The sequence below is a fragment of the Gossypium raimondii genome, chromosome 7 (assembly GCF_025698545.1).
Source record: "Gossypium raimondii isolate GPD5lz chromosome 7, ASM2569854v1, whole genome shotgun sequence".
NCBI classification, from domain to species: Eukaryota; Viridiplantae; Streptophyta; class Magnoliopsida; order Malvales; family Malvaceae; genus Gossypium; species Gossypium raimondii.
The window spans coordinates 19,626,068-19,651,991 of record NC_068571.1 but is presented as its reverse complement, the minus strand read 5'-3'; the positions used below and the strand labels follow the sequence as shown (position 1 = coordinate 19,651,991).

The following is a 25,924-nucleotide window of genomic DNA, read 5'->3' as shown; positions in this document are numbered from 1 at the left end:
TCACGGCATAGCAAGCAATTCTGCTCTAGAACTTGTTTTTGCTTCTGTCTTTGATGTTGCGACATCGGTGTCTTGGTGCCGTGACATAGGTAGTAGTTTTGGCCCGAATATGCGTCTTTAACTTCTGATTTTTCCTACAAGACCATGTAACCTTATTTAGATATCTAAGATGTAACAAAAACTACTTTAAGCATGAAAACCTAAATATATACTAAGATGCTTTGATTTACTATTAACAAGCTACAATTATGTGTAAAAGGGGATATAAATAATTGTGTAATTCATGGCAGATCAGTGTTCAAGAGCTTGTCCAATGAGTTTCCAAGCTTTTAGGCCGCATATATCCTTGGGAACAAGAACTTGACACTTACACAACTCATGAAAGAGATATAATCCTATGAGTTGATGTTCAATTGCAGTCAGCTCGTCTAAAAAGTAGAAGCAAACATATCCATCACTTTTTCCTCAAAAGGGAAGGGAAAGTGTGTTAAGGAAGGAAATGTTAAGGTCTCTAGGCCACCACAAGTGGAAAGGAAAGAACCAGGAAGCCTAAATACTTATCTAAATCCAAATGCTTCTTTTGCAGTAAGAAAGGGCACTTCAAGGTGAATTGCAAAGAGTGGAAAGAATACCTAGCAACCAAAGGCAAAGATATAGAACTCTTTATGATAGAAGCTTGTTTAGTGGAGGATTCAATAGACCACTAGGTCATTGATTTAGGAGACACTAATCATGTTGTTGTTTCTCTACAGGGGTTCGAGGGGAAAAAAGATCTTAGACATAAAAGCTTATTGTTACAGACTAGGAATGGGACAAGCGTGGCTGTAACCCCCTATACCTGGCATGGTCGCCAAGCCCAAATACAGGATGCCATACCACCATCTTATCATATACAACAACTAAATGTTCATTTTAAACGAAGCATCTTCTATTTTAGTATTCGTGAAGGTTTTAAGCCACTCAAACTTGATAGTTATCATTGTTTCATGTAAATCTTACAATAATTAATCTTATAAAAATTTTATAATATGCACAAGGTCCATTTAGTAGAATTTCCAAAACATGTTCGTAGGTATCGATACTGGCACTAGGGTATTCTTTATTTTCTCTAAGTGGTATTGATACCACCTAGAAAAACGATACCAAACTTGTGTTCTATTTGTCGATTAAAAATCCAAAGTCTCGAAAATTATCGATACCTGTCATGAAATATCAATATTTTAACCCTGAGTATCGATACTCGAGCATATGTGTCAATACCAAATCTCTATTCTAACTTCCTACATGTTTCAAGCATAAAAGTATCAATTTTTAAAACCCGATTATCGATACCTCTGCTTCAGACTATAAAAATGCAGAATAAATATGCAATTAATCCATTCCACTTTAGTTCCTAAACATCATACATCAATTACTTCAACAAATAATCATTTAATGACCTAATTAACGGTTCAATATCACAGAATTATGTTTGAGCAAGAAACATCAGTCCATCCTCATGTTCATGAACCCAAGCATATCAATAACATGTAATCCTTATAAACTGAACCAAAAACCAGCAAAATGTCTAAAAGTTAACATGTAATAAATAAGTCTACCGCATTGCCTTTTTCCCAAAATGTAAATAAATAAAGAACACCTACAGAATAATACCAACTGGGTTGGATCACCTCTCAAAAAGCCACACCGCTCATACCAGTACTTCACTACTCTGCAAGGGTTTTAAGAAAGGAGTGGGTGAGCTTAACAAGCTCAGTGAATTCCTAGAACAAACTACCATGCAAACAATTCATCAAGCATCAACGAAACAATCATATAGCACAACCTCATCAGTTCCAGCTCTAGTGTCATATTATACTTACTCATGCATTATTTACTAGTTCATTTACGTAGTAATCATATTCACTTTTAAACATGTATCACATTACACATATAATTACATAACATTTAAAAATATATCACAATAATAAAAAACATGTTTATAAATAAATTGCATAATGGTCGCGTATCATATAAACATATAACACAATACATACATATTCATAATTTAAGTTAATTTGGCATTTGAGCTATGACACATAAAAGTGAGCTCTACCATCACTCATCTAATACACAGATCTCCAGCACACCACATAAACTCATAAAGTCAAACATGTCCAAAAAAGTGAAGCATAAAGCTAACACTCTTCCATTGAATGGAGCTTAGCGCCCATTCCCTTATCCTTCCAACATGTCCCAGGGCCTCAACACCCAAAATCACTGTACATATAGATGAGTACTCATAATTCTATGGCATGTCAACTATATCCAACGGTTTTAAGATCACAAGGCCAAAATATTTGAAATCAAACACATCATTTATTGATTATCCGTGCACTTTCACGTAGATTTGCATCTTTAGCAAAACACTGTCACTGACATTTAAAATATACATAACATGTACACATTTGCACTTTCACAACGGTTATTATAACCACATATAACATGTTATAACATCTCATCTCAATTCATATATTCACAATCATATAAGCACATAGTTCACAAGATAACATAGGTATGAGAAAGCTTGCACTCGGAATTTAGAGTAGGGATTTAGGCTACTACCAAATTCCCTAATAACACATTAAATCATGTCTACAAGAAATTATTCCAAAAACTCACCAATTACGCTTTCGTCAAAAAGTCAAAAGCTCAAACTAGTATTTCCTTACCTTTATCTATACTCGTAGAAGGTCCTATCGAATTTGGAACTTCAACACAATAATTCACACAACAATTTATTCGATAATCAGCTAAGAACTCACTACAAGCAATCAAAAACATAAGTCTAAGCTATGTTCCCATGTAACTGAAACTTATAACATAGCAAACTTTAAATTCAAATACCTCGATCTATACTCAGTCTTTTCGCCTATAACTAATTTAGTTCATCTTATAATTCACATACGACTAATTCTCAACCTTTAAACTATACTAAAATACTCAATTCATAGTATCGACTTTTTTGACATGTTTTATGGCTATTTTCCAAAAAATTATTAAAACGTTAGAAATCTTTAATGAACTTCAAAGTAAGTTTAGAAAACTTCCAATCACATAAAAATTAATTGAAAACTCTTTGAAACATCATTTTTATGCAAAATCTCGAATTTCACCATTAAGGACCAAAGTTTCAACTTTTACTTAAAACATGTGATTTAATGGCTAAAAACTTAGTTTTAAAGACTAAATAACATTTAAAACTAATTATAAGTTGAATCCTTACCTTAGATGATGAAAAAAAAAATGTTTCATAAAAAACCTAAAAGCTTGACAATTGAGAAAACTATGGTATTTTTGGATGTTTCTCTTAACTTCTATGGAGGTTTATGGTTAGGAGGATGATAGAAATCAATAGAATAGAGTTTAGGAATCAAAATCGATTGTAATGGGCTTAGAGAAGCAAGGACAACAACAACAATAAAAGGTGAAAAAGACTAACGTGAAATTTATAGGTGGGGGATGATATTAGGGTGTTTTTTAAATTTTGGTTTAATTGCCTCTTAAAAACTCACAATTTTGACTCTATTACAAATCATTCCAATTGTCAAAATTAAATGTATTTAAAAATAATTTCAAAAATTGATTTAATTTTCTAAAAACCATAGTAAACATTCTAAGGCTAAAATCTCTAAAATACCCGTAAAACTCCTAGGCCTTATTTTGGGTGTTATAGTGACAACTAAAGCAGTGGGAGATGTACATCTTTATTTTGATAATTTTAGGAATATTATTTTAAGAGAAATTTTATGTGTACCAAGTTTCAAAAGAAACTTAATTTCTGTTGCATGTTTTTTTATATAAAGGCGACTTAACCGATAAAGAATCGCTAGACTTGTGAAAGACGACATCTTAAGTTCACTTAAAGAAGTTAATCTTCCACAATGTGAATCTTTCTTGGAAGGTAAGATGAATAAGCAATCTTTTAATTGAAAAGGATCGAGGGACGGAAAACCCCTAGAACTTGTGCAGACTGACATATGTGACCTTATAAGTGTTAGTGCAAGAGGTGATTATGAGTATTATGTAAACTTTATTCATGAATATTGCAGATAAATTCAAAGAGTTTCGTGTGGAAGTAGAGAAACAATTAGGTTTACCCATAAAGGCACATCGGTCAAATCGAGTTGGGGAATATTTATCTGATGAGTTCTTAGGGTACCTCATAGAGAATAGGATTCTATCCCAATTAACCACATCGGACACTCCACAACAGAATGGCATGGAAGATAGAAGGAATCGATTGTTTTTATACATGGTACGTTCGATGTTAAGTTATTCAAAGCTATCAATCTCTTTTTGGGGATATGTTGTACAAACAGCTTGCTTTATTCTAAATAATGTGCCAAGTAAGGCAGCATCGAAAAACCTATACGAATTGTGGCGTGGTAAGAAGTCAGTTCTTAATCATTTTAGGATTTGGGGATGCCCAGCCCACGTATTGGACAAAGATGTGAGGAAGCTGGAGTGATAGACATAATCATGCATGTTTTTAGGATATGCAAAAGGAACAAAGGGTGGTTTGTTTTATAACCCGAAAGAGCAAACTGTTATAGTGTCAACTCATGCTACTTTCCTTGAAGAAAGTTACATGAATGACTTTAAACCTCAGAGTAAGGAGAAGGAAATTTTAGGAAATATACAAAACCCTAATAAAATGATTCTAGAACCAACTCTTAATAGTAGACCTGCAAACGATCAGAAGTATAGTGTGCTTCGTCGTAGTGGGAGGGTCTCTCATATTCCTAAGTTTTTTCAATTTGGTGGAAGTTTTTTTAACAATGAGTTTGTCGAAGAGGAATATAATGACCAACTCACATATGATGAAGCAATGCAGAGTGTTGATTCCAAGCTCTGGTAAATAGCTTTGAGAGCTTATATGGACTCTATGTAATCCAACTTAGTGTGGGAACTTATATACTTACCGAAGGGATAAAAATCATAGGGTGTAAGTGGATCTACAAGCGGTTCCTAATTACGTATGTCCAATCTGTCCTTCCGCTAGCTTGTTGAAACCAGAATTGAATTGCAAGTTTGAATAGAAATGAATAGAATGAATAGGAAAAGAAAAATGGAAAATATTTAGGAATGATTATGGTTTTCTCTGAAATGGAAAAAATGGAATCATTTTGAAATGAATGTAGATTTCCAAAAATGGGAGTAGAAATTGAAATAATCCATTTGCAATTCTATATGGATTACTTAAAAATGATCGGAAGAATGAGTTTATGTTTTTGAGATATTTTGAAGCACGGAAATGAAAATAAATCATTCGATCATAGTGAACATGTTGAGTTTTGAAATATTATACACATTTTCTTGAAATTTTATTAAGGATAAAATAGGGATGAGAAAATTATTTAATATAGAATTTTAATGTTTATCTTGGAAAATAGAATAAAATGCATTGGTTTGGATTACATTATAAAGTCTTTGGGTTATGGAAACACGAAAATTTATGTGTTTTACATGCCCTTTTAACTTAAAATCATTCTATTTCGGTTAAATTCTTGTCAAAAATAATTAAATATTATAAAATAATTAAATTATGTTAAAAATATGAACATGATGAATTTTTAATTAATTTTATAGTTAATTTTGATTAATTTTGACTATTTTCGACAGATTCGCGTAAAGGGCGAAAATTGGCTCGGCAGACAAAGCTCGAAGAATAAAACCGAGAAGCAATTTGAAGCATCGAGGAAAATTTATTTCCAGCATAATATGGTCCAAAAATGTGTGTTAATTCATAATATAATTAATTTTAATTTATTCCCAATTTAATTTGGGCTAAATAAATTATTATTAATTAATTATGGAAAAAAAGGGTCTAGTTGAACCGCATTGGTTGAACCGAATCTAGTGAACCGAACCAGCCACCAATTGGGCTGCCCAGAACCATCCATATGCTGACCCAAATCAGCATTTTAGCTGACTAAATAAGCTTGCAAAGAAGCCCTTGAAGAACTTTGAACCTTGCATTCAAACCCCTCCAAAAAATGTGGCTTTATGGATTTGCCCCAGGCTATTTTTAGCAAAGTTGAATCTCTCAACTTTGCCATGTGTGTGGCCAGCCAAGGGGGGTCTATTTGGCTGATGGAATTTTCTATTTATAGCAGCCACAATCATCTATAAAAGCCACCCCTTTCTGATCATTCAACTCATCCCTCACACTTTTATTCTCTTCTCCTCTCTCACTTTCTCTCAACTTTCCTTCCCATTTTCCCTTTTGTTCAAGTGTTGATTTCTTCTCTTGGGAAAGATGTCCTCATCAGCCATTTTTGAGTAGCAATTAAAGTATTCATAAGCCACCTTGATAGCCAAGGACAACGAAGAATGAAGAACGGAGAAATCAGTCAAGCCACGGAGAAACATCAGATTTGCTTCTTGTTCCCTATCTCTTTAAAGTTCGTTGTTGTTTCAAAAAACATGTTTATTTTGCTTGAATATTTATGAATATTTATCCTATTGAAATGGTTATTTTAATCAATCTAGCTTGAATTTAATCCGTGTTGGGTTGATTATATTTTGCTTGCTTGAATTATTGAAATTGTGTTTTTGTTGTTACAGGCCTCGGTAAGATGCTTGATTAAGTAAAATCATGCCTAAGTTATTCTTGCAATATTAATTTTTAGATAACTAATGAATTAATTATTAAATCATATTGAAATTGTAATTAATCGACACAATACTTAATCAGTCCATGTTTATTCTTCTAAGGTAGCTGAAGTTAATTTAGCATTGTATTTGGTGATACATATGCCTTGCATAACTTGAAAGATTATTGTGATTAAACTGTTTCAAGGTAGAAATACTCTGTTACCTCACTTGATCTTTTATATGCTTGTGAAGATTGATTAATCGCTTGGATTGACATTGAAAAATGTTCAAGAGATTGATTAATTTAATAAGTATGTATGAGTAGTAGTTAGCAATTTACCGAGTTGCCGTGAATTTGTTCGTAGCAGTATAAACATAAGTTTAATAATTCTAGGTTAAAGGAATGTAATTAATCCAACACAATTATATAATCTTGATTAAAACTTATTTGAAATTGTGCATTAGAATCTTTTTATTTTTAATTTTTTTACTTAGTTTTTAACCCATAGTTTTTAATCATCTTTAAACCAAAATATTTTCCATCACCAAAGTGTTTTAACATTAATTTCATAAATATTCTTTTTTACAGTCCCTGTGGGTTTGATAACTCGACATTTACTTGTCACTTTATTACTTGTTGCGATTGTGTACACTTGCACATTTTCGTCGTTCCAGGTTAAAAGTCCATAAAGCACATATAATTGGGCCCAATACAATGAGAGGCCCGAATCCTCATCATAATACATATGAGGGGAAGCACACCCTATTAGCCCCTCTCTCTCTCCTAGTTGGACTAGGAATTTGTGTTTGTATTTGAAATAAACTTCTACAATTCAACAAGGATTCTACATTCTCTCCTTATAAATAGATGGCACCGGTAGAGCTATTTACATAACTTTGAGAGATTGTTACTCTGTCGAAAAATAGAGAAAATTTATTCTCAACTATTAAATATATTTCTCTAGAATAACAATTCTACCTGTTTCTATTAAAGAAGAGAGGATTTTCATTTTCACCCCAAATAAAAGAGAAAAAATTTTCTAGTTCTGTGTTTCAATTTAATTGGTTCGAGCCTACACTCAAAGCATTTCGTGGTACGATAATAGCAAAGATCATCATTTTGTTGAAAGGCGAGAACAATGAACGTGCGCTAAGCTGAAAAATAGGTATGAATTCGTTTAGGGTTTATTGCTGTAAATATCACAAACCGGGTCGATTTTCAAAATTTTAATTTTTTATTGTGAAAGAAAACCATCTTCAAATCAGATTTTTTCCAACGGTAATAATGGGTGGTGTACTACATGCTAATGATACAAATACAATTAATTATGTGAAATGCTTGTAATGCATATAGTGTATGGGGTACAGAGGGAAGTACCATGATGGGGGTAGTTGAAGATAGGAATACTGGGTGAAAATAAGGAATGAGTGGATTAAAATGGGGATTCAAGGGAGATTGAACGACATTACAGAATGTTACCGACTGGCTCACTAGAGCGATATTGTGACGACGATCTATTGAATCTATAGAGTGTCATTGCGACGGCGGTTATCGGCAGATCCTTCGGGGTGACACCATGAGAACAATTTATAGGTCTTTCAAGGTGACACCTTGGAAGAGGTTTATTGATTCTTCGGAATCGAGAGTCTGCTAAGAAATTAGACATGGGGTATACTGTATAAGACCATAGCTCGACTATGGCAACAGGCCAAATTTGCCAAGTTAAACATGGGGTATATTGTGTAAGACCATAGCCCGGTTATGACAACATGTGAAGTCTGCCAGGACATTAAACAAGGGCTATACTGTGTAAGACCATAGTTGGGCTATGGTTTCAGATAAATTTTGTCAAGATGATGAATTGAGAAACTAACAAAGTAAAGAAATAGGGATAATTGTATGTCTCGTGCAGAAACTAGTATAGGTGGATGATCACGACGTGTTTGAAAATGAGGTTAAATAAGAAGGTAAGAGAATCCACCAAACAATAAAGAGGAAAATAATTGGTAGAAGTATCCAAGAATATGGATAAGCTTGCTTTGCCAAATTTGGTAGAAAGTGGAATCAGGCAAGTTTGTGGTCTCATCAAGACAAAAGAAATAGAAGGGTACCCATTCCAGTTAAGGGGTACCCATCATTATAAATTCGCTAGTGGTTAGCGAGTAATAAAACATGAAGTATAATAAGCAAGTCAACAAGGAAAACTCTAAGCTAAACGATTGGAGCGGTAAGTTCTCCAATGATCTACTGAAAAGGGGATGATAGAGTAAGACTATATGGGGCTACCGAAGGTTGAGATTGCCAGGATTACTTAGGCATGAATAGTTCCTTGGGGACAATCAATAAATTGGAGCATGTAAGAAGGTTGGGCTTAGGAGAATAAGCACTCTGGGGGTTACATTCAGGGTACGAGTCCTCCTAGAAAAAGGGGTGCCAACTCATTCAACCAACTAACTTATTGAGTCCATGGAGAAGAATGATAGAAAGAGACCTTATCTAGAAAAAGGGGGATTAGGCATAGGTCAAGTCAAAAGCAGATTTCTATTGGAGTAATGGGATAAAATTTTATGAAGATCGGGGTCGATCAAAGGGATCAAGGAAGAGATTCACAACTATAGTGAAATCTTGATTAAAATGCCAGTAATTTGTCAAACCCGTGATGGGATCTACGAGAATTCCAAGTTGAGGCATACCTGTATGAGTTCAAGGGAAGCTTGAAATAATGACAAACAGGGTTAAGACCCATAAAAAAAGAATTTTCGAAGATTTTTTTGGTGGGTGGAATGCCCTTTGATAGTTCATTTGGAAAGAATCTAGAAAATGGCTATGACAGAAAAATTACGGGTCTTCCTACAAGTTTAGGGAGTTTCTCATCAGTTCTTTAAATTTTATATTCCCTAATTTCCAAGAAATCTTGAATGAAAAATAATGTATAGGATCTCGCTAAGTTCTCCTAAGCTTATAACATTTTTTGCTTCCATGCAAGGTAGGTGGTGTCTTAAAATTTTAGTGGAGGGACCAAGCCAAACACCACCAGTTTCAAGAGATGGGTGAGATAGTTGATTCATATACATATAGGGTATGCCTCAAGGATTAAATTGGTTATATTCATATTGGAGTTTTAATTTTAAAATTTATAAATAGTTGTTGGAATCAAAGTTGTAAGAATTTAACTTTGGTTCTGTACGATTGTTAATATCTTTTGATCCTTAATTTATGTGTTTAATAATGTAATTAGAGTAGAATCAAAAACATCGCTAAGATATTTAGGTCTTTCTATCATCCAGTACCTGGACCTAGCAAACAAATTGGGTCTAAGGTGTTACATGAAGTTATTCCACTATAGTTTCGTGACTGAGCTCTCCCCAACGACATACCATTACGAATGCAACTTGATTAATGCTTGTCCAATGACCTTGTCATAAGTGTGTTACCCTCATATGATATCCTTAATCTTATTTGGATAATATTTGATATCCTTAATCTTATTTGGATAATATTCATTCTCCAAATATGATCATATTTTATCTCATGGTAACAATTACATTTTCCTTCATGAAAAGCCAATTACTATCAAATAGTAGTCAAGTCTTCACCTAATGTATTAACATGTTTAATTTCCATCTTCCATTACGAACAACCTGTGACCATGTTTAATTTCCATCAACCAAGTAATAACAATAAGAGGATATCATTTACCCATTCCTCGAGCTATGAATTCCACTATTGTGAATGATGCTACAAACTACAGAAGTCGTACACCCAATGCACCTGCTTTTGGTTCCTTATCTATTCGAACTCATGCTTTCACTTACATCAAAGTGTACGAGTCACGCATACATAGCCTGTCATCCACTCAAGATTTAGGTATGAAAATTGCAATTGAATAAAGAATTAAGTGTGGTGTCTACAAGTGTACATGTCAACTTGTAATATAGTTTATAGTTACAACGTTACACTTTGGACGTATTTCGAGGATCTACACAAGGGAGGTTTGTTTAAACTAAATTAATAGAAAAAGTCACACATTAACTAAGTCAAAATAGCTACTCACGTACTTGTCATATTACATTTAAAAAAATGAATCATTAAACAAAAATAAATTATATAAAAGCTAAACACCAAAATCACATTCAAATTAAGCAGACAGAAGGGTGAATTACTTCCATGTTCATGATTAACCAAGGTCTAGGGTTTTTACCAATTAGCTAACAATCAACCTAATTTAATACCTTTTAACTTATAACTAGATTAATTGATCGAATTAACTTTCTTATCTTTCTACCTAATAAATTAAACTAGGTTAGATTAAGTTGGTGCTGAGTAGACTATCCTTTCGGCCTCATCTACCTAAGTGACTTCCTAAAGTCGTCAATTCTAGGGTTTAATTCACTTAAGGTAATCCATCTAACTAGTGTCAAAATCCTAACCCAATCCACTCACTCTCACTTTAGCTTGTCAACCTTCCTAGGGTTTGAGTTCATGGCCATTCTAGAAGCAACCTCTCCTAACCGATTATCAAACATCCAAACAAATGTAAAAATAAATAAAAAGGGAAAAGAATGTTAAGAATCCAAAAATCTTGAAACAAAACTTCTATTGTTGAACCTACAATCGATGTTGATATTTTATTTGATGAAGAAGAAAATAACCAAAAAATAATGAAAAGAAAACAAAAATGAAATTGCTATTAAAATTAACTTACTGTTTAACAACTGAAAAATGAAATTGTAATCTATCCAAAACCCTAATTAATCCCATAAAACTAAATTTAAGAATAAAAATCGGCTCTCTAATCAAGTCTTATGAGCTAATATTTATAGTGTTTATGTTATATGACCAAATTATTTCAATCACAAGTTGTGTAACAGGTTAATTAAGATTATACGGATAAAAACACCCATTACAGTCATATTGGCCTCATCGAACCGGTGTCGGGACAAACTATAACTGGTGTTGTGATTTCGTTGGAAGAATACTTGGTCTTCAAAACTTGGTGGAATGTCACGACATTATTTTCTTGGGGTCACGAAATCATTGGCAGTATGCTCCCTTTTGGAATCTGGATTGAATGTCGCGACGTTGGCTTATTGGTGTCGCGACATCGCCTCGAGTAGCTCACCTCTTGAAATTGTGTTGGAATTTCGACTAAGTGTTGAGGCTAGCTTTGATGTCGCCTATTCTTTTTGAATGTTACGACATCCAGGGTAGTCCATTGACTTCTTGGCCAAAAACATTGTCCAGCACAATTACTCAACCTGTTAGTTCTTTCTTAGGTCCTAATTGGCCTAAAAGGTCATAAAACACCACTAAAAGCTCAATCAATTAAACTTAACATCAAAATAACTAATCCTAAAAACATAATTAAAAGATGAAAAATCACTTGAATACAAGCTCATTAAGTGGTGAAAAGAGCCTAATTTGTGACAGTGAATTGTGGCATATCATTAACCCTAAGCCCATTTTAGGCATGTCTGTAACCACCCAAACCTGACTTAGACGTTATGGTCAAATCCTGAAGATTACATTGGCCATTGGAATGGAATGGAAAAATGTTCCTATTTTAAATCACTCTTTAAAACAAATTTCCTCTTTATTTAAGACTAGTGATCTCAATTATTTGTTTTGTTTCAAGAAAATCATATTAATTACAAAATCATCAAGCATCTTTAGAGTGTCATTTGTAAAGATTAATCATTTCGGAAAAAAAACTAAGTTATATTTTGTTAAAAACAAACCTTTAAGTATGGTAGTGAAAAATTCAATTAAAATCATATTTTTTGTTAAAAATCGATTTTTCATGCATAGTCAATAAAACATTCATTGAGCGCTTTAAAACTTCAAATCATGCAAAAATAAAGTAGAAATCCCAAAATATAAAGTTCCATGCCACAATCTATAAGAAAATTATTACAGTCCCAAAAATAACCATATAATAAAGTTTAAAGTATTTAAAATAAAAACCATCAGAGAACACCTTCGATAGCCGTGTCCAAGTCCTAACCTCGGGGATTATCTGAAATCAGATCAGAAACTAAGGTGTGAACTAATAAACTTAGTGTGAGTCTTATTTCAAATATACAGTAATAATAGTAAATATAACACTCAAGTCAAAAAAATATAAAGAGTACAATAAATAGCGCAAAGCTCACAACTTGTGTCATGCATGATCATGTTAATGTAGAATTTTTAGAATATTCCTACCCAACTCCACTACACATCAATATAAGATTTCTCCAAAACTCATTCAACCAATAACACACCAATTTGTGGACAAGCCACTAGGATTGCAGAGAAATTGTCAAATTTGTAGACAAGCTACTAGAAATATGACCATGCCACTAGAATTGCAGGTAAACTACCAGAATTATGTGGTTGAACCACCAAAATTGCAGATAAACTGTCAAATCTTCCTTCTTACATATTTTTCCCAACTCAATGCAAAATTACATGTTACAACTAAAACAGAATGCAAATAATAGGCATGATCAAAAGACCCTGCAAACAATGGCAAAAATAGTAGGCAAGATTTAAACATGCAATCATAGTAAGAACAGTGGCATAAATTCCATGCAATGAGTAAAATAGTATAGTAAACGCATTTAATGACACTTTTAGAATTATTAGTATCAAAATTCACATTTTTAATATGTGACTAAATTTTAGTTATAGTGTGCAAGGTTTATCATGACATCAATCTCAATAATAGATTTGCAACATGCATCAATAGCACATATTATATGAATATCATCAAGTCATAGTACAACAGCCATACATATTTATGACATCACGGATTTAACATATCAGAGTCACTTACTTGGAAACAATCCTATTAGAGGATTTATCAATCACCGTGAATACTTAGTGTATTCAAATAACCATGTTTCAGAGAAAATAATAAATATTAATAATAAGTATATAATAGTTAATAAATAATCATATATATTTTTATTTGATTAAACCCACACCTAAAAATATGCCTTGTCACTAAATCTACACCCACACTCCAATGATAACTAATCTAGACAGTTCTCGCTTGATCTGATCAAATAATAACGGTATGATCCCAATAGGAATTCATTAGTTTCAACCATAAATCAAAATATAATTCTCTTATGCAGTCAGATAAGAAACTTCCTCAATACCTTTTTTGAAAGGAGATCCAAACATTTTTCTTATGCTCGAGTAAATTCAAATGATCCAAATTAGATCCTTCAAGAAACATGTTACACAAATATTGGAACATACATTCAACTCACATAAGAAAAGAAATGATTGTGGTTAGATTTACTAATCATTACTTACGCTAAACCGATTGGATTGTGAAGATTAATGATTCACCGAAAGTTTTTATTTGATAGAGGAGTAGTGGCTAAGGAAAAACAAAATAAGGAATAAAGTGACTATGTACATTGTTTAATAATTAAAGAAAAAAAGAAGAAGAATAAGAGATGTTAAAATTCAGTTATGGCCAAGTAGATGAAAAGATGATGAAGAAAGAAGACAATCAGTGGAAGCTGGCGGTGGTGGTGCAATGGCGCTACAGCGGCGATGGCATAGGAGGTTTGATGGTGGCATGAAGAGAGTGGGAGAGGAAGGACAGTGGTGAAGTGGTGGTGTTTAGGTGGTACGATGGTGGCTAAAGTTGGTGGAGTGGTGGCAAAATAAATTTAAAGTATCGGCTCGAGGTGATGCAAGAGGAGGAGGAGAGAAAAAGAAAGGGAAGAAAAGAAACAAAGAGATGAAACAAAATGATTTTGTTTCTCTAGTTGCAAGGGACGGCTAAAGGGTTCAAAAGGGATAAAAATAGGAAGGGAGTGAAAAGAGGGGAAGAAAAGGAAAGAAGAGGGAACATGTAGTGTGGAAAAAGAAGAAAGAATGGAAAGTAGAGCAAAATATGACAGGAAAGAATGAGAAGGGAATCGAACTTGGGTTAGTTGGAAAGTTTAGCTTGCTCTTAACCACTAGGCTAGAACTCTCACTTGTTTAAGAATTAATGATAACTTGGGTTACTTGGAATGTTTAGCTTGCTCTTAACCACTAGGCTAGAACTCTCACTTGTTCAAGAATTAATGATAACTAAATATAGATGGGGTTTGACAACTCTACTCTCATTAAAAAAATGAATTTCGTCTTTAAAATTTACCTGATTAGAACATATTGGGATATTGTTCACAAATCGAGTCCTCTAGCTCCAAAGTAGTTTCCTTAATTCCATGATTTCGCCATAACATTTTTACCAGTGGAATCTAATTTTTCCTTAACACCTTAACCTCAAGATCCAAGATCTAAACTGGATCCTCCTTAGAAGATAAATCTAGTCTCATCTCAATCTCCTCAACTAGAACCACATGAGATGGGTCAGATCAGTATCGCCTCAACATAGAGATGCGGAACACATCATGGATCCGGTCCAGTTTCGGAGGTAACTCCAACTTATAAGCCATTGGTCCAATACTCTTAAGGATCCTATAAGGTCCAATAAACCTTGGGCTCAGCCTGCCCTTCCGACCAACTCTTAGAACCTTCTTCCATGACGATACCTTAAGGAATACCTGACCCTTGACATTGGACTCTATATCCTTCCTCTTCAAATCTACATAGGATTTTTGTCGATTCGATGCCACTCTCAATTTGTCCTAAATGAGATTAACAATACCCTCAGTCAACTAAATTCGGGCCCAATACTTTTTTTTTCACCTAACTCGATCCAACACAAAGGTGTCTGACACTTTCAACCATACAGTGCCTCACAGGGTTCCATCTGAATACTTAACTGGAAGCTGTTATTATATGCAAAATCTACTATTAGCAAGTGCTCCTCCCAACTACCTCGAAAATCAATTACATAAACCCTTAGATATCTTCAAGGATCTATATAACCCGCTCAAACTATGAATGTAAAGCCATGCTAAATGAGATGTAAAACGAGGATCTTGATCATAAATAATCAATACTGGTACCCCATACAGTGTCACTATCTCAGAGATGTACAACTTCGCCAACTTCTACAGTGAATAATCTATACAGACTGGGAAGAAGTGAGCTGACTTAGTCAATCTATCCATAATCACCCACACTAAGTCCTTTATAGTAAGTGTGAATGGAACCCACAAAAAAATCCATAGTCATGGAACCCACAAAAAAATCCATAGTCACTCGCTCCCACTTCCATTGAGGAATCTAAATAGGCTGTAACAAGCCAGAAGGGAATTGATGCTTAGCTTTCACTTGCTGGCATGTTAGAAACTTAGCCACAAACTTAGTTACCTCATGCTTAACACCCGACCATCAATACAGTTCTCCAAAATCCTAGTACATCTTATTCCCTTCAGGATTGATAGCATAAGGGCTACTATGCGCTTCCCAAAGGATAGACTATCTCAAATCTTTGTTGTCCAGTACACAATATCTCCCACGATAACACAAGACTCCATCAGAATTAAACCCAAAGTATGTAGTCTTACCTTCCTCAATCTATTTAATTAGAGGCACAAGAGACACATATAAAGGTTTCTTCATCTTAATCTTGTCAACCATAGTAGGCTTTACTTGAAATTCCGTGAGTAAGCCACCATCCTCACACAAATTTAGCTTAGCAAACATGGGTCTCAAATCAGTCATCGACCTCCTACTCAATGCATTTGCCATGATGTTAGCTTTCTTAGGTGGTACTCAATGGTACAATCATAGTTCTTAAGCAAATCTATCCATCTTCGTTGATCCGCGTAAATGATACATTTGTCACCAACCAGATAGTGTCTCCAAATTGTAAGGGAAAAAACCATAATTGCCAGCTTAATTTTGTGAGCGAGATAATTGCACTCGTGCGATTTAAGCTGCCTCAATGCATAGGCCGCAACCTTGCCATCTTCCATCAGCACACAACCAAGATCAATATGGGACACGTCACTATAAACCACATAATCTTTCCCAATCTCGGGCTGAATCAGAACTGGTACTCGAGTCAACACAGACTTAAGCTTCTCAAAACTAGCTTGCTGCTCCTCAGTCCACTTGAAAGGAGCACTCTTCCTCAACAGCTTAGTCATAGGAGCCGTAATCAATGAAAATCCTTCCACAAACCTTCGATAATAATCAGCTAATCAAAGGAAACTTCGAATCTCACTAACATTCTTAGCATGCTTCAAATCTAGAATAGCCTCAATATTTTTTGGATCAACTCGGATACCTTCAGTAGACACCATGTGCCCCAAAAACATCACATCTTGAAGCCAAGATTTGCACTTACTCAACTTAACATAAAGCTTCTTCTCACGGAGGATCTGAATGTTGATCGTTCTTGGATTCAAACTTGGAGTAGATCAAAATATCATCGATAAAGACAATAACAAACTGATCAAGGTAAGGTTGAAATGCACAGTTCATTAAGTCCATAAAAGTAGTCAGAGCATCTGTGAGACCAAAAAGCATTACCAAGAACTCGTAATGACAATACCAAGCCTTAAATGCGATCTTAGGTACATTAGACTCCTTCACCTTCAACTAATATTATTTGGACCTTCAGTCAGTCTTGGAAAATACCGTGGCACCTCTAAACTAATCGAACAAGTCATCTATCATCGGTGAGGGATACTTGTTCTTTACAGAAACTTGTTCAGTTGTTGTTAATCAATACAAAGAATCATAGATCCATCCTTCTTCTTTATAAAAAAGACCGGAGCTCCCCATGGCAAAACACTCGGTCTTAAGAACCCATGGTCCAAAATTTCCTGATGTTGAACCTTAAGCTCTTTAAGTACCAGCAGTAAGGAGCAATGGACACCGGAGTAGTCCCAGGCAGCAAATCTATCCCAAATTCAACCTCTCGCTCTGGAAGTAATCTAAGTAGCTCTTCCAGAAAGATGTCGGGAAACTCTCTCATAGTACGACTACCTTCCAAATTTGATCCACTAACACTCATGCCCAGAATATAAGTCAGGTAAGCTTCACATCCCTTATGAACTAACTTTTCAGCTACTAAAGCGGAGATCACATTAGACAAGTAATCTCTATGCTCACCAACCATCATAATTTCCTTACCTATCGATGTCTTCAAATTAACCCTCTTCGAAGCGCAATCCAAACTAACTTATACCCAAAATTAGATCAAATTCCCCAAAGGGTAGCTTCATTAAATTTGCCAAAAATATCTCTCCCTAAACTCAACGGGCATCTTCTATAAATCTTATTCATAGTAACAGATTGTCCTCTCTGCATCTAGCCACATAGACAAGAACAATTTGTCTGGCATCAGTTCAATTTGCACCCTAAACTCGTGCTCACTGTCCTTGTCCAACAGTACCTCCTCTGTATTGACCCTGACCCCTCTAAGGCTGTAGCCTAGCCCTCTGATTCTGAACCTCATTCTGTACTAGATCTTACATGTGGTCATTACGGCATGGAAAGTCCTTAATCTTATGGTCCATAGACCCACATCTCAAACAGGTACTCATCTCTCTCCAACATTCACCTAGATGTCGCTTACCATAGTAAGCATAGTTCTGAGTCTTGCCTCCAGTACCAACTACCACTGTATTCTGTCGAGGCTTATCATCTCTTCCTCGCTTAATGGGTTGTGAAGCCGTGATAGTGGGATAGAAATCCCACTCAACAGAAGCCTTAGCCTTCTCTTTTCTCTTATGCTCCACACGCTTATCTTCCTCAACGATCTTGGTTTTCTCCACCACAATTTCGTAAAACCTCTCATGGTGTGGAGTGACCTGGATCATAAAATTTGACACACTTATCTTTCTCGACCGCAACCATCCCTTGAACATATTAGCTAAGCCTCAAGAATCCAACCTCATACCCAGCCATCGACATGTCTCCTTACTTCAACTCAATAGATTCTAGCCTTTGGTCCACAACATATCTAGTGCCCACGCATTTCTTCTAGAAAGCTTGTTGGAAATAATCCCAAGTTAATCTTTCCACCTGCGTATGTAACAACCTATTTTTTAGTGGTGTTAGAAATAGTGGTTTTGGGACCACAATTCTGATGAGAGAGTCCATAGATATATTTAATTAATATTTATGAGTTAAATATAATATAATAGTGAATTTTGATTTAATAGATTTTATTAATTGGTTAGTTAGTTAAAGTACAAATGGTGCGTACCGAAAGTCAATTGGTTTTGGAAAATGAGGGATCGGGACCTCGTTACTGTAAACCAAGCCAATGAATATTTTTATTAAATATTTACGGAGCTTTTATATAGGTGAATTGAATTTTGGTCCAAAAATTTTAGTGGTTGGATGGCTAATTAAGGTATAAGGACTAAATCATAAAAAACTATAAAAGTTAATCACTATTAATTTTTATTAGTTAAATTTCTTATCTAGTAATTTTTTAAGGTTTAATATAACAATTAGGCCATATTTAATTATAGTGGGATGTCTTGTAGTTAGTTTTGTTATATTTTATATGTTAATTTAAATTTAAATTAATAATAATAAAGTTAAAACATAAAAATAATGGTCATCTTCTTCATTTTGAGTTTCATCACCAAAAAGAGAAAATCAAAGCTTGAGAAGCTATCGTTAAAATTTCCAAGGCTCAGCCAAGTGCATGTGAGTCTATTTCTAAACCGTTTTTCATAAATTTTATGTTTTTGAGATCGTTCCAACTAGGTTCAAATAACATGTACCACCGTTTTCAAAATTGTCAAAGATTTAAAATGTTTCCATTGATATTATTTGAATTATTTGAATATTTATGGTAGATTTTGAAGCATAGAAATGAAATAGGATTAATTTGTTAAGTAAATTTTGTTAGTTTTGAGTTAGGGACTAAATTGTGAATATATTAAAATTGGTATGAAATTTTATAAATTTTGATAATATGGGACTGTATATGGACATAATTAAAGTGGGTTTAAAATTTGGAGTTCAAATTTGGAAGATATAATAAGTTCTTTTAGGGACTAAATTGAATAATATGTAAAAGTTTAGGGGCATTCAAATAATAAAATTAAAATTATATATACTTATAATAGGATGACATAAGATGTTTGGAACTGATAAATTGAATTGACTTATTGAATAGATTAGAAATTAGACCAAATTAAAAAAAGTAGAGGAAATGACAAAAATTGTTGATTTGTCCTTAGAGAGTTGTTTAGTTGTTTCCTTAACTAGGTAAGTTCATATATTATGTTTGTGCTAAATTTTTATGCATTTGGAATTATAATTGTAATGTCTGTTTAAATGAAATTTTAATTGTTTATGATTTAGCACAAAATGTGAGATAAATAATTAAATTGAAATAATTATGGAATTGAACTTAAATTGACCTGAAATAGGATATGTCATGTGATGAGGTAATGAAATAAGCTAACTTGATTTGATTTAGACTAGTTGATAGTGATAAGGAAAAAATTGAATATATATGAAAAATGTGTATGTATATATATGTGTGTGTAATTGAACGTATATAGATATGATTGATGCTGTCATGATTATGGATGAATGATACGTGAATTGAGATGTTGATTGATAATAAATTGAGTAATGAATACCTTATTAACTATTCGGGTAGAGTCGGTTATAGTTGACATACCATGGGATAGGAAGAGCTCAGGGTTACTTCGACTACGAGTCGATGAGGCACTGGGTGCCAATTTGCTTCTGTTATATCGGTGAGACACTGGGTTTCAAACTTATTTATAGCATTGGGCGCAACTATTTGCTTCGGATTTATCTCATGAGGCACTAGGTGCCAAACTGGTGTGTTGGTTCTATCTGTGTATCTGTCCGAGTTCAAGTTGTGTTAATAAGTAAATAAATGGTTGAAAAAAGAAATATCAGATATTTGAAATGGAAAATGATGTGAAATGGAATATGAAATTATGAAATGAGTTGGGAACAATGATTAATTATGTTCAATGAATCCATGAATTTGGAAATTGAGATGGAATGTGATTTGTAATTCAGTATTATGAAATGAAATAGTAATTGACATTAGATTGGCAATTGATATATATATTTGGTATAAAGATGAATTGATATGAAATAGGAATGAAGTTTATACGATTTAATATGAATTTGATTGAGAATTGAATTATGAATTGAAAAATAATGTTTAGCATTAATTTGAAATGGGATGCATTAAGGGCATACTAGATTGTTTTGAATATGGTATTATGTTTGAATTTGAATTGTTGGATTGAGGTGTCAATTGTGGCATATTGGTTGTATGTTTTCAATGGATTGAATGAGTTCTATATAGGCTATTTGTGTACCTATATGTATCTATGAGCTAAGATATAGATTTGGGCATGAAATAAACTTCTAAATTTGTGATTTTGACCATCTAGGTAAAAGTATCGACACCAAGAACCAAGGTTAATATAAGGTATTAATACTTGACCAAATGAAAAGTGTTTTGAAAATGGTAGAATGTCAAAATGGTATCGATACTGAAGTTTGGCATCGATAATTTTGTTAAAAATATCAATACTTGTTCCTTTTGTATCGATACCTAGTTCCAAGTTTTGAAAATTTTCACATTGGTCCTTAATCATGCTCGAATCTGTTAAACTATGTTCTCTGTTTGGTTCATAACTTTTATTATACATTTATTTAGAAAAACTTGATTATTTAAATTAAATTCAATGTTATGATTTGCATATGAATGTTTCGATAACTATAGTAGTAGGATCAACATGCAATTTACATATTAACATTTGATATCATAACTTAAAATCAATTAACCATATCTTTCCTAATTTCAAAGACCATGCACAACCATTAACAAAAGATATTAGGGCATACAAAAGCTTGGCACAACCAAAAGCATACCAATTTAACATACAACCCTATATATGTCATGTATAACAATTTCACTATATAAGTCATTCATTCACATAATTCAAATGTTACCTTTTCAATCCAAATACTTACATTACATTTTTCATTTTGTATTTTCAATAACATAGTTCATTTATATACATACCTTTTCATTTTAATCTTAGTTGTTCATTGAACCAAATAGAATTACATCGGATATTGGAAATAATAATTTTAGTACAAATTACCTGATACAATACATCGACACGAAGCCTGCTAGGCACAAAGCCTAGTATAATACACCTGCACGAAGCCTGATAAAATACACCAGCACGAAGCCTGCTAGGCACAAAGCCTGATATAAAACATCGGTACGAAGCCTGCTATGCACAAAGCTTGATATAAAACATCGGCAAGAAGCCTGCTAGGCACAAAGCCTAATATAATACACCAGCATGAAGCCTACTGGACTCAGGGCCCAATACACTATCTCCAATACAACTCAATTTGATTATTAATTTTCATCAACCAACATTAAATAATTACAAACATCACAATTATTAGAATAAAAAAATATCAAGGAGTTTAATTCACATTACATATAATAAGAACTTACTTGAACTCATAAACGACTTCTAACACGAATCGACCACTATTCCGCTACTTTGACTTTTCTGCGATTTGTGTCCATTCAAGTTGTTTCTTGATCTAAATAAATATTTTTATTCAATTAATCACATTCCAAAATTTCAAATAATTAATTCAAACCTATAACCCTTATTCATGTGAATTTACTAAATTACCCCCAATAGTTTTTCTTTTATACAATTTAGTCCCTAAACCCGAAACTTACAAATCTAACACTTTTAGCTAAAATTCATGCTAGCAAAATTTTACCTAATCTTATAACATCCCATATTTATCATCAATTTATAGTATTTTTCTTGAATTTTACCGTTTTCATAAATAAGTCCTTAAACATTAAAATCATCAAAAATACTTAACAAAATATGTCTATGTAACAACCAAGCTTAACAATCTATCATAAAAATTAAAAAATATATCAATTTCATCCATGGCATAATCTATAACATTTAAAAATTTTACAAATTGACCCCCGGGTTAGCTAGATTAAGCTAATACGAGCTCGAAACCATAAAAATTACTAAAAAAGGGATAAAATTACACACCATGCATGAAGAATTGAGCATGGTCGAATGCTTTGGTTTCTTTTTCATGGAGAATTAGGCTACTCATTCCTTTTGGGGAAGATGACATTGTTTTCATCATTGTTTAAACTTAAATTATTATTTAATTACCATTTTACCCTTATAATATTAACTTATAAAATGACTAAAGCATGCCCATATTTTTCCACTATCCATATACATGATATAATTACCCACTAAGTCCTTTAATGTAAGATTTCATAGCAATTTGACCCTTTAGCATATAAAATTCAACTTTTGCATCTTTTACAAGTGTAGCCCTTTTCACTTAATTAACTATTTAAATGTTAAAACTTCTTAGCCAAATTTTAATATAACCCTAATAACACTCTGTAAATATTTATGGTCTCATTTTATAGAAATGATGTCCCAAAACCTTAGTTTCCAAAACCACTTAATTTTAATGATTTACCACTTGAACCTAATTATTTGTTCAAATAACATAAATTATCAAATCAAAATTTATTAATATACTATATTTGACTTGTAAATATTAAATAATAATATTTAAGAATTCTGTTGTAGTTTTTGGGGCCCCGAAACTACTGTTTCCGAAACCACTAAGTAACGAGATGTTACAAGTAAGCTCGTATTTCAACAATGATACTATACCCTTGAACTCCTACTCGAGGGTACAATCCATGTCATCTAGAATTCTTTTCGTAGCCTCCATCCAATATTCAGGTATGGTAGGGGTTGCCCAAACAACACCCTTAAACAGCTTAGCTCTATTGGGTCAAAGCCTCTCAACTATGGTCCCTCGACTATCGGTTCTGGTTTGGGCTCTAGCTACCCACTATAACACCTTAAACATGGCCTGTGATACAACACCATCAGCAGGCTCCTGATGACTACCCTCAACGGCAGGTGTATTCTCAATGTGCTCGGCCACAGGTTCAGGAGTACGCACTTGAGATGCAAAAGATTCAATTTGGGCATTGTGGCCTTGTGCTCCTCGGGCTCGCATGCCACGAGTTCGTACACCTCAAGTGTTCATTTCATTATCAAGAGTCTAAGTTTTATGAAATTATCTACAGTTCAAAAATAAGTTCTTATTATTAACCTGAAGTGTTTTCAATCTAATAGTTTAACTAAAGTTCACAATCTATAGTTTTTCTATAGTTTTAGTAATAAAAGTACTTATCTAGGATTGACTTCAGAGTCTCATATTTTTGTTTTGAAAAACATACTTCATAAAATTTATCTATGGCATGGTTCCTACAATACCCTTTTAAAATATGCATACAAAGTTTGAGTTTTGAATCGGGCTCTGATACTACTAAATGTAACCTCCCAAACTCGGCCTCAACATTATGGTTGAATCCTAAAAATTACATTGGTCATTGGAATGGCATGGAAAAACATTCATATTTTAAATTACTCTTTAAAACCAATTGTCTTTTTATTTAAGACTAGTGATCTTGATTATTTGTCTTGTTTCAAGAAAATCATATTAATTTTAAAATCATCAAACATCTTTAAAGTTTCAATTGTAAAGATTAATTATTTAGGAAAAACTAAGTTATATTTTGTTAAAAACAAACCTTTAAGTATTGTAGTGGAAAATTGTATTAAAATCATATTTTTGTTAAAAATCAAATTTTCATGCATATTTAATAAAACATCAGAGACTTAAAACTTCAAATCATGCAAAAATGAAGTAAAAATCCTCAAATGTAAAGCCCCATGCCACAGTCCATAAGAAAATTATTACAATCCCAAAAATAATCATATAATAAAGTTTAAAGTATTTAAAATAAAAACCATTCAAGAATTCTTTCGACGGCCTCATCCAAGTCCTAACCTCGTGGATCATCTAAAATCATATTAGAAACTAAGGGGTGAGGTAATAAGCTCAGTGTGAGTCTTATTTCAAATTTATAGTAATAATAAATATGACAGTCAAGCCAAAAAATATACAGAGTACTATAAACAGTGCAAAGTTCACAATGTGTACCATGCATAATCATGTCAATGCAGAATTTTCAGAATTTTCCTACCCAGCTCAGCTACACACCAATATAAGAGTTCCCCAAAACTCATCCAACCAACCAAATTATGGACAAGCCATTAGAATTACAGATAAACTGCCATATTTGCAGATAAGCTACTAGAAATATGGTTATGCCACCAGAATTGTAGGTAAATTACCAAAATTATGTGGTTGAACCACCATAATTGCAAATAAACTATCAGATCTTCCTCCTTACATATTTGTAACATCCTTAACCCGTATCCATCACTAGAATAGGGTTACAGAGTATTACCGTAAAACCGTAACATAAAAACATACATTTCCAAATGTTAATATAAACATAACATAATCCCTACATATACATGCATATCATCCCTTAATCGAGCCCTCGAGGCCTTAAAAATGCTTTAGAAATGATTTGGAACTAAATCGAGAACATTTGAAACATTGAGAAAATAGTTAGAAAAATTGAACTATAGGGGTCACACAGCCGTGTGACTACATGGCTGAGACACACACTCGTGTCTCAGGCCCTGTAACAATCAAAATAGGGACACACAGTCGTGTCCCTGCCCGTGTCCATGCCCGTGTAACTCTTTGAGTTGGGTCACATGGCCAAGCCACACGTCTGTGTGCTAGGTCATGTAACACTTGAAATAGCCTCACATGCCTGTGTGCCAGGCCGTGTACTAGGCCGTGTAATTGCCTGACTTGCAACCTTTAAAACCTACAGGGGGCACACAGCTGTGTCGCATGGTTTTGTGTCACACATGGTTGAGACACACGCCCGTTTCTTAGGCCGTATGAACAAGAAATTAGCCAAAATCAAGCCATTTCTTTCACCCATTCCAACAAGTACCTACAAGCCATTTACACATATGATCAAGGCACCAAAAATCCTACCAAAACATGCTTAATTTAACCAATTCAAATTATCTAAAATCCATTTAACCAATATGGCTTACAAGGCACGTCAATCAGAATCAAACAAACTTACCAAAACATAAGCATAATTAACCTTACTTCCAACATACATTTCTAGTTCCATATCATCTTAAAACATACGATAATTAAGACCATTTCTAGCATAGCAACTTAATTCACCAACAAGCCAAAACAAACCACAAGTGTATACTTTTATATCTTTCTAATTGTACCAAAAAGATACCTATTTACAATCTTAGTAAAATACTTAACAACTTAGTTTAGTATTTTGTCAAAAATGTACCATAACAACCTCTATAGCCATATATACATGCCACAACCCTAAGGAGCACAAGAGCTACCAAC

At 33.5% G+C, this 25,924-nt stretch overlaps 1 protein-coding gene across 1 annotated transcript; it reads right to left on the bottom strand.

Annotated features, from left to right (window-relative positions):
• Positions 1 to 15,006: 15,006 nt before the first annotated feature.
• Positions 15,007 to 17,669, bottom strand: LOC105763341 (uncharacterized). The gene is made up of 4 exons (XM_012581544.1): positions 17,404 to 17,669; positions 16,833 to 16,954; positions 16,393 to 16,742; positions 15,007 to 15,279 (listed from the first exon to the last, which is right to left on the bottom strand). The coding sequence occupies exons 1-4, from the start codon at positions 17,667 to 17,669 to the stop codon at positions 15,007 to 15,009; spliced, it is 1,011 nt and encodes a 336-aa protein (XP_012436998.1).
• Positions 17,670 to 25,924: the final 8,255 nt, after the last annotated feature.

What these genes read in the sequence shown, in the direction of transcription:
- LOC105763341 (XM_012581544.1), bottom strand. Translation starts at nt 17,669, where the DNA reads ATGGTTGGTGAGCATAGAGATTACTTGTCTAATGTGATCTCCGCTTTA. An exon ending in TCCATTGCTCCTTACTGCTG is followed by an intron (nt 16,955 to 17,403) that starts GTACTTAAAGAG and finishes ATCTACTCCAAG; the next exon opens with TTTGAATCCAAGAACGATCA. An exon ending in GCACATGGTGTCTACTGAAG is followed by an intron (nt 16,743 to 16,832) that starts GTATCCGAGTTG and finishes TCCTTTGATTAG; the next exon opens with CTGATTATTATCGAAGGTTT.